Source organism: Apodemus sylvaticus, chromosome 1, assembly GCF_947179515.1.
Source record: "Apodemus sylvaticus chromosome 1, mApoSyl1.1, whole genome shotgun sequence".
Classification (NCBI taxonomy): Eukaryota; Metazoa; Chordata; class Mammalia; order Rodentia; family Muridae; genus Apodemus; species Apodemus sylvaticus.
Genome location: NC_067472.1, coordinates 45518004 through 45530944, shown reverse-complemented (window position 1 = coordinate 45530944; position 12941 = coordinate 45518004). Strand labels below are relative to the sequence as shown.

At 42.5% G+C, this 12941-nt stretch overlaps 1 protein-coding gene across 2 annotated transcripts in view; it reads left to right on the top strand.

Annotated features, from left to right (window-relative positions):
* Prune2 (prune homolog 2 with BCH domain) overlaps positions 1–12941 on the top strand; it is a 278222-nt gene that overhangs the window by 158760 nt on the left and 106521 nt on the right. For both annotated transcript variants that reach the window (XM_052188702.1, XM_052188683.1), the window contains one exon: positions 12138–12293. In XM_052188702.1, the coding sequence (XP_052044662.1) occupies positions 12138–12293 (156 nt within the window). The remainder of the gene's footprint in view (positions 1–12137; positions 12294–12941) is intronic.

Sequence of the window (12941 nt, the reverse complement as noted above, 5' to 3'; positions counted from 1 at the left end):
CCAGTCTGTTTGGAGTTCTGTAGGCTTCTTGTATATTCATGGGCATCTCTCTCTTTAGGTTAGGGAAGTTTTCTTCCATAATTTTATTGAAGATATTTGCTGGCCCTTTAAGTTGTAAATCTTCACTCTCATCTATGCCTATAATCCTTAGGTTTGGTCTTCTCATTGTGTCCTGGATTTCCTGGATATTTTGGGTTACAAGCTTTTTGCACTTTGCATTTTCTTTAACTGTTGAGTCCATGGTTTCTATGGAATCTTCAGCATCTGAGATTCTTTCTTCTATCTCTTGTATTCTGTTGTTGATATTTGCATCTCTGTCCCCTGATTTCTTCCCAAGGCTTTCTATCTCCAAAGTTGTCTCCCTTTGAGTTTTCTTTGTTGTTTCTACTTCTGATTTTAGATCCTGGATGGTTTTGCTTAGCTCCTTCCCTTGCATGTTTGTGTTTTCCTGTAATTCTTTAAGAGATTTTTGTGTTTCCTCTTTCATGAGCTCAGCCTGTTGACCAAAGTTCTCCTGTATTTCTTTAAGAGATTTTTGTGTTTCGTCTTTCATGACCTCAGCCTGTTGAGCAAAGTTCTCCTGTATTTCTTTAAGTGTTTTTTGCATTTCCTCCTTGTTGGCTTTTGTATTCTCCTGGATTTCTTTCAATGATTTTTGTGTTTCCCTTGCAAGGGCTTCTAACTTTTGATCCATTTTCTCCTCAATGCCCTTCATGTGTTCCTGTACCAGCATCATGACCAGTGATTTTAAATCCAAATCTTGTTTTACTGGTGTGATGGGGTATCCAGGACTTGCTGGTAGAGGAGAATTTGGTTCAGATGTTGCCATATTGCCTTGATTTCTGTTAGTGACGTTTCTGCGTTTGCCTTTTGCCATCTAGCTCTCACTGGTGTTACTTGGTCTTGTCAGTGCTGGACTCACCAGTGCAAGCTGCCCCTTCCCCGTTGGCCTCTGGTGCACAGCTTACACTCTGCACTGCCTATAGACAGGGTGCTGTTGTCCAGGCTGTTCAGATCCCGAAGCAGGCACCCGAAGGCTCCCGCTGGGGCCCGCAGGATTTATTGGAGCACACCGACTTCTCCCAGCTGGCCGCCCGGAAGCCCCCTCTAGCCTCTTGAGGGACCTGGAGATGTGGCGGCCACCCAGGCTGATCTGAAGCGGAGAGAGTTGAGCTGGGGGCTTCTGCCTGAGCCCTTGCCCCAGATTGTGTCTGTGGACCAGGTGGAACCCGTGTGCACCCCCAGGGAGCTCCGAAGGTGAATGTTGCTGTGACCTCCCCTGTGCTCCGCTCACTCCGCTGGGCAGCCGATTTCCCCAACCGGGCTGGCGCACACTAGGTTAGCCTTGTCGCCTGGGCCCTGAGTCCAGGCAAACGCCTGGGAGGCCAAGGTCCGAGCAAAGTTCCCCTAGGGCTATGTCTGTTATTTGGGTCCGCCAGGTGACCCGGATGGCGGGCGTGCGCGTCTGCGCTCCGCGAAAGCACCGGGAGAGTCTGTTGTGCTAATAACCTCCTGGGCTGGTTGACACACAGATGGCCCACCAAGCCGCCCAGTTCTTGGGGTCAGTCCTGTGCCTTTTGGGGCCTAGACCCCCGTTTTGTTAGCCTCAGGCTACGCTTGTTAGCAGTCTCTGCCCTCCCGAGCACTCTGGCTCCTGTAGGCAAAATGGCGGCGTGTGCACCGGCCGGGGCAAAAAAAAAAAAAAAAAAAAAAAAAAAAAAACTCCTGGCTGGGTTGGCGCCCCGATGGCCACTCGAACAGCCCAGGGCCTGGGTGCAGGCCAACGCCCGTCTGGCTCCGACCCCTGCGGTGTTGGGCCTAGGATTATGTTTGTGTACCTCAGTCTGACGGATCTCTGGAGCCCGGGATCAAGATGGCGGTGAGTCTCTCCTGACTGGCGGGCAGCCGACCCCGTTTTGTACTTTTAACAGTGTCCTTTGCCTTACAGAAACTTTGTAATTTTATGAGGTCCCATTTGTCAGTTCTTGATCTTAAAGCATAAGCTATTGGTGATCTGTTCAGGAACTTTTCCCCTGTGCCCATGTCCTCCAGGGTCTTCCCCAGTTTCTTTTCTATTAGGTTCAGTGTGTCTGGTTTTACATGGAGGTCCTTGATCCACTTGGAGTGAAGTTTAGTACATGGAGATAAGAATGGATCAATGCGCATTCTTCTGCATGCTGACCTCCAGCTGATCCAGCACCATTTGTTGAAAAGGCTATCTTTTTTCCACTGGATGTTTTTGGCTCCTTTGTTGAAGATCAAGTGACCATAGGTGTGTGGATTCATTTCTGGGTCTTCAATTCTATTCCATTGGTCCACTTGTCTGTCACTGTGCCAATACCATGCAGTTTTTAACACTATTGCTCTGTAGTATTGCTTGAAGTCAGGGATACTGATTCCCCCAGAATTTCTTTTGTTGTTGAGAATAGTTTTAGCTATCCTGGGTTTCTTGTTATTCCAGATGAATTTGAGAATTGCTTTTTCTAACTCTGTGAAGAACTGAGTTGGGATATTGATGGGGATTGCATTGAATCTGTAGATCGCTTTTGGCAAGATGGCCATGTTAACTATATTAATCCTGCCAATCCACGAGCATGGCAGATTTTTCCATTTTCTGAGGTCTTCTTTGATTTCCTTCTTCAGAGACCTGAAGTTCTTGTCATATAGATCTTTCACTTGTTTGGTTAGTCACACCAAGATACTTTATATTGTTTGTGGCTGTTTTGAAGGGTGTCGTTTCCCTAACTTCTTTCTCAGCCTGTTTATCCTTTGAGTATAGGAAGGCAACTGATTTGCTTGAGTTGATTTTATAACCAGCCACTTTGCTGAAGTTGTTTATCAGCTGTAGAAGTTCTCTGGTGGAGGTTTTCAGGTCACTTAAGTAGACTATCATGTAATCTGCAAATAGTGATAATTTGACTTCTTCCTTTCCAATTTGTATCCCCTTGACCTCCTTATGTTGTCTAATTGCTCTAGCTAGAACTTCAAGTACTATATTGAAGAGATATGGAGAGAGAGGACAGCCTTGTCTAGTCCCTGATTTTAGTGGGATTGCTTCAAGTTTCTCTCCATTTAGTTTGATGTTGGCTACGGGCTTGCTGTATATTGCTTTAACTATGTTTAGGTATGGGCCTTGAATTCCTGTTCTTTCCAATACTTTTAGCATGAAAGGATGCTGGATTTTGTCAAATGCTTTTTCTGCATCTAATGAGATGATCATATGGTTTTTTTCTTTGAGTTTTTTTATGTAGTGGATAGCATTGATGGATTTCCTTATATTGAACCATCCCTGCATCCCTGGGATGAAGCCTACTTGATCATGGTGGATGATCGTTTTGATGTGTTCTTGGATTCGGTTGGCAAGAATTTTATTACGTATTTTTGCATCAATATTCGTAAGAGAAATTGGCCTGAAATTCTCTTTCTTTGTTGGATCTTTGTGTGGTTTTGGTATCAGCGTAATTGTGGCTTCATAGAACGAGTTGGGTAGAGTTCCTTCTGTTTCTATTTTGTGGAATAGTTTGAAGAGTATTGGTGTTAGGTCTTCTATGAAGGTCTGATAGAACTCTGACTGAAGCCATCTGGTCCCGTGCTTTTTTTGGTTGGGAGACTTTCTATGACCCTTTTTATTTCTTCAGGTGTTATAGGACTGTTTAGTTGATCTATTTGATACTGATTTAGTTTTGGTGTCAGATATCTGTCTAGGAAACTGTCCATTTCCTCCAGATTCTCCAGTTGTGTTGAGTATAGGCTTTTGTAGTAGGATCTAATGATTTTTTGAATTTCCTCAGTTTCTGTTGTTATATCTCCCTTTTCATTTCTAAGTTTGTTAATCTGGATACTGTCTCTGTGCCCTTTGGTTAGTCTGGCTAAGGGTTTATCTATCTTGTTGATTTTCTCAAAGAACCAGCTCCTGGTTTTGTTGATTCTGTGTATGGTTCTCTTTGTTTCTACTTGATTGATTTCGGCCCTGAGTTTGATGATTTCCTGCCTTCTACTCCTCCTGGGTGAAATAGCTTCTTTTTGTTCCAGGGCTTTCAGGTGTGTCATTAAGCTGGTAGTGTATGCTCTCTCCATTTTCTTTTTGGAGGCACTCAGGGCTATGAGTTTTCCTCTTAGCACTGCTTTCATTGTGTCCCATAGATTTGGGTATATTGTGTCTTCATTTTCATTGTGTTCTAAAAAGTCTTTAATTTCTTTCTTTATTTCTTCCTTGACCAAGGTATCATTGAGTAGAATATTGTTCAGTTTCCATGTGTATGTGGGTTTTCTGTTGTTTTTGTTGCTATTGAAGACCACTTTTACTCCATAGTGATCTGATAGGAGGCATGGGATTAGTTCGATCTTCTTATATTTGTTGAGTTCTGTCTTGTGACCAATTATATGGTCGATTTTGGAGAAGGTACTATGAGGTGCTGAGAAAAAGGTATATTCTTTTGCTTTAGGATAGAATGTTCTATATATATCTGTTAAATCTAATTGGTCCAAAGCTTCAATTAGTTTCATTGTGTCCCTGTTTAGTTTCTGTTTTCCTGATTGGTCCATTGAGGAAAGTGCAGTGTTGAAGTCACCCACAATTATTGTGTTAGGTGCAATGTGTGCTTTGAGCTTTAATAAAGTTTCTTTTACGAAAGAGGGTGCCCTTGCATTTGGAGCATAGATGTTCAGGATTGAGAGTTCTTCTTGCTGTATTTTTCCTTTGACCAGCAAGAAGTGTCCCTCAGAGTCTCTTTTGATGAATTTGGGTTGAAAGTCAATTTTATCTGATATTAAAATGGCTACTCCAGCTTGTTTCCTGAGACCATTTGCTTGTAAAATTGTCTTCCAGCCTTTTACTCTAAGGTAGTGTTTGTCTTTGACACTGAGGTGTGTTTCCTGTAAGCAGCAAAATGTAGGGTCCTGTTTATGTATCCAGTCGGTTAGTCTATGTCTTTTTATTGGGGCATTGAGTCCATTGATGTTAAGTGATATTAAGGAATAGTGATTGTTACTTCCTGTCATTTTTGACGTTATTTTTTAAATTTGATTGGTTAACTTCTTTTGGGTTTGATGAAAGGTTACTATCTTGCTTTTTCCAGGGTGAAGTTTCCCTCCTTGTATTGGTGTTTTCCTCCTATTATCCTTTTTAGGGCTGGGTTTGTGGATAGATATTGGGTAAACTTGGTTTTGTCATGGAATATCTTAGTTTCTCCATCTATGGTGATTGAGAGTTTTGCTGGATATAGTAGTTTTGGTTGGCATTTGTGTTCTCTTAGAGTCTGCATGAGATCAGCCCAGGATCTTCTAGCCTTCATAGTCTCAGGTGAAAAGTCTGCTGTGATTCTGATAGGTCTTCCTTCATATGTTACTTGGCCTTTTTCTCTTACTGCCTTTAATATTCTTTCTTTGTTTAGTACATTTGGTGTTTTGATTATTATGTGACGGGAAGTATTTCTGTTCTGGTCCAGTCTGTTTGGAGTTCTGTAGGCTTCTTGTATATTCATGGGCATCTCTCTCTTTAGGTTAGGGAAGTTTTCTTCCATACTTATTGAAGATATTTGCTGGCCCTTTAAGTTGTAAATCTTCACTCTCATCTATGCCTATAATCCTTAGGTCTTCTCATTGTGTCCTGGATTTCCTGGATATTTTGGGTTACAAGCTTTTTGCATTGTCCATGGTTTCTATGGTATTTTCAGCATCTGAGATTCTTTCTTCTATCTCTTGTATTCTGTTGTTGATATTTGCATCTCTGTCCCCTCATTTCTTCCCAAGGCTTTCTATCTCCAAAGTTGTCTCCCTTTGAGTTTTCTTAGTTGTTTCTACTTCTGATTTTAGATCCTGGATGGTTTTACTTAGCTCCTTCACTTGCTTGTTTGTGCTTTCTTGTAATTCTTTAAGAGATTTTTGTGTTTCCTCTTTCATGACCTCAGCCTGTTGACCAAAGTTCTCCTGTATTTCTTTAAGTGTTTTTGTGTTTCCTCATTATTGGCTTTTGTATTCTCCTGGATTTCTTTCAATGATTTTTGTGTTTCCCTTGTAAGGGCTTCTAACTTTTGATCCATTTTCTCCTGAATTTCTTTAAGTATGTCCTTCATGTGTTCCTGTACCAGCATCATGACCAGTGATTTTAAATCCAAATCTTGTTTTACTGGTGTGATGGGGTATCCAGGACATGCTGGTAAAGGAGAATTGGGTTCAGATGTTGCCATATTGCCTTGATTTCTGTTAGGGACGTTCCTGCGTTTGCCTTTTGCCATCTAGTTCTCACTGGTGTTAGTTGGTCTTGTCAATGCTGGACTCACCAGTGCAAGCTGCCCCTTCCCAGGTGGCCTCTGGTGCACAGCTTACCTCCAGCACTGCCTGGAGACAGGGTGCTGTTGCCCAGACTGTTCAGATCCCGAAGCAGACACCTGAAGGTTCCCGCTGGGCCCTGCTGAATTCACCAGAGCACAGTGACTTCTCCCCGCTGGCCGCCCGGAAGCCCCTCTTGCCTCTTGCAGGACCTGGAGATGTGGTGTTGCCGCCCAGGCTGATCTGGATCTGGAAGCGGAGAGATCTGAGGGCTCCCGCCAGAGGCCTCAGGACTGGAACCTAAGCTCCGTGCCACCGGAGCAAGCTGTGCCGCTTGTAACTCTCACTACCATGTGGGTGCTGAGAACTGAGCCTCGGTTCTTGGCAAGAGTAACAAGTGCTCTGAACCAGTGAGCCATGTCTCCAGCCCTCAATACTGAATTTTTTTTAAAGTAATACAGTAAGAACTGAAAGGGTATTTTTGGACAATGGAATTTTTCCACTGCATTTGAGTCTCTGTTTCCAATGACGAACACATTATACCTACCAGCTATGTACTCTCACAATCTGAGGTCCTATATCAGGGCAAGTGGAGCCAGAGTTTCTGCTTCTCTGCCCTGGGATTGTCGTCGATGATGATGATGATGATGTCATCATCTTTATTATTATCATATTGTAGGTTTCTTCAGATCTCTAAATTAGCTTTTGGCTGGGAAATAACAGCTCTCCTTTTCTCTCTACCTTTCTATGTTTTTCTAATTCCAAAGCTAGGGATTATTTTAGCAAACATTTTCACAACCTTCTAAATATTTCATGATTAAATCTTTAGAACCGTGGGCACTGATGGGAAGCATTTGCCATTCTCCCTGATTTGTCTAGTCAGTTACTAATCCCCCATAAATCCCTAAATTCTAGTAAGGTTCATAAATGTAGACGGTGCGTGTGTTCCTGGGGCTGAATGGTAAATTATAAAGGGAGGTACCTCTTTATTTTCCAACTAAGTGGGGAGCATATGCATGTATATAATTTAACTGAAAGTGAGAGAAACATTTTGCAGACATCTGAGCAGGTTAACAAATCGTATTTGTATACGTGTAACTAAAACAGTAATTTATCAGGTAGAAGGCAGATGGGGGAAACAAAATGGCAACCTGTGTCTACAGTGGGGCTCCGCTGATGATGAAGAGCTGTTTACTCACGGCCGGCATTGCTCTGCAGCATGTTAAGAGCCACTGCAGCACATGACTCCCCACAGCTCAAAGACAAGAATAAATTACATGCTATGCAAACAGCACCAGCGTAAGAGCAGAACCAACAGATTGTTCTTCCCAGATTCCTGAAGATTCTCACTCATTCCCTTGTTTGACTATTTTAAATATGAAACTCTTGACACTGCTCCCCTTAGGACCCGGCTTGAACAAAGGTCACTACAGGACATGTGACATCGATGCTGGGATTACAATAAAATGTAGTGGGGTTTGATAGTATGCCAAAATGGTTCACTAATTTTTCTTCCCATCAGCAGTTCATCTAATTCCATGGAATTTAGTTTGGACTCACCCATAGAAGGAGTGAGGCAATCTTATCCAGAAGAACTAGACCTCAAAAATCACTTAAGGGAAAAGGTGAACGCCTAAGTTCTTGGATTTTGTCTCTAACCTATTAAACAGCAATCACCAGCAAAATATTTAGTCTGTGCAGCCCTGGGTGTTTTGTGGTGAGGTCAGTATTAGGGCTTGGGGGTGTTAACCATCTAAGTCCCTGGAGAACACTGGGAGTAGCAAGGGCAGGTTTGGAGGAAAATACATTGACCAATCCCTTGCTAAGGCAAGAGCTCTGTAGGTGAGCTACAGATGCATCTGCAGATTCAGTGAGTCTTGGGTGTGGGTAAAACTGTATTTCTAGCAAATGGTCTGGTCTTACCAATGCTGATAGACAAAATGGGTCTGACTGTGTAGCAAAGAATTCAAAGAGTGTCCAGTGTAGCCAACATCCTTGAACAGCAGAAGGCCCACAAGTACAGACTTTTTTTGAGTAATCCTTTTGAATCTTACTACGCTCAGGTATGAGTCAAATTAACCCATTTTTGTTTCAGTGACACAAGGGGAGTGTTCGCCAATATGTCTAAACATTTCTTTGGACGGCATGTCTCCCTTTTAGGAGTTTATGTGTTAGGGGATTTCTATACATAAAAATATTTGGAAAGGAAAATTGTGAGGCTTCTTACAAAGTCTTGATATTGATAAGCTGTAAATAAGTGTCTTTCCAGCTTGCTTTCAGGATCAGCGCTGCTTTTGATCCACTGTGGCACAAAGTCCAACATTTAATTTCTTGATTAATCTCCAATGATGCTTTGGAGTATTTTATCTCCTGAATGCTTGTTATGCATAAGGGATATTCCGATTCCGAGAATGCATACTCTAAACTCCCGTGGGTGAATTCATTCTCTAAAAGTATTAACCTAACAATTGCTGTCATGGCATTTAGCTACCATGGGTGTTAGAAGCATGGGTACTGGCAATATACCTTCAGGGTCACATGATTCCAAAGGTTCTTGCATGTGAACATCACAAACTTCATTACCAAGTCAACTGAATAGATCCTTGGTATACATCAGTAATACATCCTGAGAGCTTTGTGATTCTTACATGTCATTCCTTGCAACATAAAAGGGAAAGTGATCTAGGACAATCCCCTAAGAACTGCCATGAGAAGCCAGGCATGGTGGCTCCCAACCTTAGTCCTAGCACTCAGGAGGCAGAGGCAGCGCTGTGAGTTCAAGGCCAGCCTGGACTACATAGTGAGTTCCATGATAGCCAGGGCTAAGAAGAGAAATAAAACAAAACAACAAAAACAAAACCAGAAAGCCAAGCCTTATCAACACATGGAAGCTGCCACCCACCAAGAGTCTCTTGGGGACTTCATAAACCTTAATTTTCCATTCAGCAAAACTGTAGTCTGTGTGTTTAATGGTGATTGTGGTGGCTGATAAGTCTTCAGCAGCTATAATGTGCAAATATGAATGTGGTAACAAATCCATAACTATACATGCCTATTCAACCATTCACAATGGTTATGATGGGGTAGAATGGCAGTCATGTTTTCTATGGTAAATACATCTGTATGGTTTTAATATTGTACCACAAAATCCATAATTACAATTGCTGTTATACTAAAAATGCACAGAATTCTTTAGATCCCTTGAGTATACATCATGATGTTTTCCACTGATAGTATGATAAACTACCAGTTAATTGATTATATGTAATGGGGTGATGAGGATGGTGGTGGTGGTGGTAGTGTTGTTGTTGTTGGTGGTGGTGGTGGTGATGGTGGTGGTGGTGGTGGTGGTGGTGGTGGTGTGTGTGTGTACTGCTATTCCTCAGAATCTAGAGGGTATTGGTTCTGAGAGCCCTCTTTGAATACCCAAATCTATAGATATAGAAGTGTCTTCTGTAAAATGGCATTGAATCTATCTCTAACTCATGTGTATCCTCCTGCATTCATCAAGTCATGATTAGATGACCTAAAACATACAGATGGTGGTTGTGTTATTTAGGGGATAATAAAAACAAAGTCTGTATGTGTTCAATACAGATATATTTTTCCTCAACACATGTGATCTGATCAACTGTTATTTGAATCCACAGATGTAGAACTCATCGATATAGTGGTTAGCTAGGTGCGTGTGTGTGTGTGTGTGTGTGTGTGTGTGTGTGTGTGTGTGTGTATGTCTGGTTTGTATTGTGTAATTTTGTATCTGTTTGAATTGTGGGCTTATGTGTATGTGCATGCATATCTATAAGAGTGTGTGTGCATGCACATGTATATGTGCATGTGGGGGTGCATGTGTACATGTGAGTATGTGTGTGAGTGTGTGTGTGTGTGTGCACATGTATAAGAGTGTGAGCTTGTGAAAATGTGTGTGTTCTATCTCAGGAAGTATAACACAGAATAATTTTGTTTATTTTCCTCCAGTCTAATAACAAAGATTTCTTGAGCAACTAGTATATGCCAGATGTGAATGCCGGGGTTTATAATACCAGCCTCTCTGTGCTTCTTGAAGAAAGAGAGAGAATTGTATAGGCTAGGTGGTGCTCACTGAACCTGGTATAGCTTGAGTCAGCACATGTCCTGTAGGTGACTGAGCCACATTCTGGGAATGCTACAACTGTTGGCATTCTCTCTCACAGTTGGCACAAATAGCAAGGTCACCCCAACATTAAAACTGCTACAAAATTCTCCTGGACTGCTACACTGCAATAAAATGTCCTCAGGAGCTGGAGCTACAGCCCGGCTGGCAGAGAGCTCTGCTAGCTACACAAAGCCCTGGGTTCAACCCCGGGCTCCACATACATGAGACCCTGTCTCCAAAAAGAATTCCTCATCAAAGTGCATCTTCAGGAAATTTGGGTAGAATCTAACAATAATCATAGAAAACAAAATTGTAGGGCCAGTGAGGTGGATCACCAGGTAAGAATGCTTGAAGTACACTCTAGCAACTAGAGTGTAATCTTCAGAATCCACACAAAAGAGTCAGAGCTCCACAGTAAAATGAGGTGTAGAGACAGGTAGGGTGAAAGTTCACAGGCTGACCAGCCTGGAGTACACAGAGCAGGAACAGAGCAAGAGAGACCTGCCCAGCAAGGAAGGAAAGAACCGGATCTCTAATTTGTTATTGACATCTGCATACACACATGGCATACACACACGCATGCACACACACACACACACAGGGCACACATGGCACACAGGCACACATGATAAACATACAAATACACAGGCACACATGGCACACACACACAGGGACACATACACTGGTACACATGGTATACACACACACACACTCATATAGGATGCTGTATTAATTACTTTTCTGTTGCTCTGATGAAAATACCATGGTGAAGCATCTTGTAGACGTTTTATTTGGCTTATGGTTCCGGAGGGATGAGAGTCCACCGTGATGAGGAAGCACAGCAGCGGGAGCAGAAAGCTGAGGGATCACATCTTCACTGCAACCCCAGAGGGGACAGAACCAATCACAAATAGGGCAAGGTCATCTAGTCTCAAGGCTGCACCTCTTAAAAGTTCCACAAGTGGCCCCAGCAACTAGGAGCAGATCGCGCAAATGCCTGAGCCTATGAGGAACATACTCATTCAATTCACTACAGGCACCAAAAAGAAAGCAATAGTGTAGAAGAGGAATATACCACAATACACCATGTATGAAGACCAGGGTCAGAATATAGGCTTCACCATACTTCTTGAAGGAACAGAGACAATCATACAGACCCTTGGTCTATGACTCTTCTTGCTTTTGTAGTGATGGGTAGAGATTAGAGTCAACAGACAATCTTGCACGTGTATTATAAATGGTGAAGGCTAAATGTACTCTTCAAATGTTCCAAAAAATGTGTTCCTTGGGACTTGAAAGATGGCTTAGTAGGCAAGAGCACTGGCTACTCTTCCAGAGGATCCAGGTTCAATTCTCAGCATCCATATCTCACAACAGCCTGAAACTCTAGTTCTAAAGGATCCAACACCCTCACACAGACATATATTCAGGCAAACATGAGATAAAATGCACGTGAGATAAAATTAAATTAAAAATGTTAGAAATGTGTTTCTTGCATAAAGAATTGATCATAATGGCAGAGACATCTTCTTTCCTTGGTCTGGGAAAACAAATCAGTAAGGGGTATTTTGAACCAGAACATGGAACTTTCCAGAATTTCTCAGAGCATTTATTTCACTTGCCTCTGGTGATAAATACCTGTTCTGATATATCGCAGGCCTGAGCTGGTTTGTGCCTAACTGTCTGAAGCAGGCAGCTGGACACTAACAGACTCGTGTGTCTGTTGTTTCAGGACTGCCTGCTTCACAGCAACATGACCAGTGATTTGAAAGCCTTCACAGACAAGTTCGGCTATGATGTCCTCATCCTGATCACGAGCTTCACCTCCGAGGAGCAGCGGAGGCAGCAGATCGCTGTGTACTCCCAGAACTTGGAACTGTGCAGCCAGGTGAGCCCTCTTCTTATCTGTTTCACTGTTTATGAACTTCCAGAAGAGAGATAAGAAATGACTGCTGCCTCCTAAGACTTAGGCCCAAGAGATAGGACCCTGAGATCCGACTGGTTTCCTTTTAGAAAGGCTATGGTAGTCCATTTTGTGTTGCTGACAGAGTCTGGGTACTTTATAAGGAGAGAGGTTTATTTTGATTTATTTACTTATTTAGTGCACACTTGTAGAGATTCAAGAGCATGGCTCTGGCTTGTGCCCTGCTGTGGTGAGGACTTTCTGGGGGATGGCATCACACAGAGAATCTGGAAGCAAAAGGCCAGACTTGTTTTGTAATCACCCATTCTCATGATAATTAAAGCAGTTTCTTGAAGTCTTCATTAATCCTCTTGAAGGTAGTGGCCTTAGGATCTAACAACCTTCTACTAGCCCCGCCTGCTTCTGAGCAAATAAAACCATTGCAAACCCCACAGCTATTTTCCTTCTACACTGAACCCATGAAATAAAATACCAGTGCTTTCTCACCCAAATAAAGGCAGGTCCTCCTTTTCCACTGTTTTCTTTTGAAATTGTTTTCCTGTGATAAATAACTCAGTCTCAATACCCACGCAGTGCCTGGTGTTTATGGACAAGTGATCTGAGGCCCTAGCA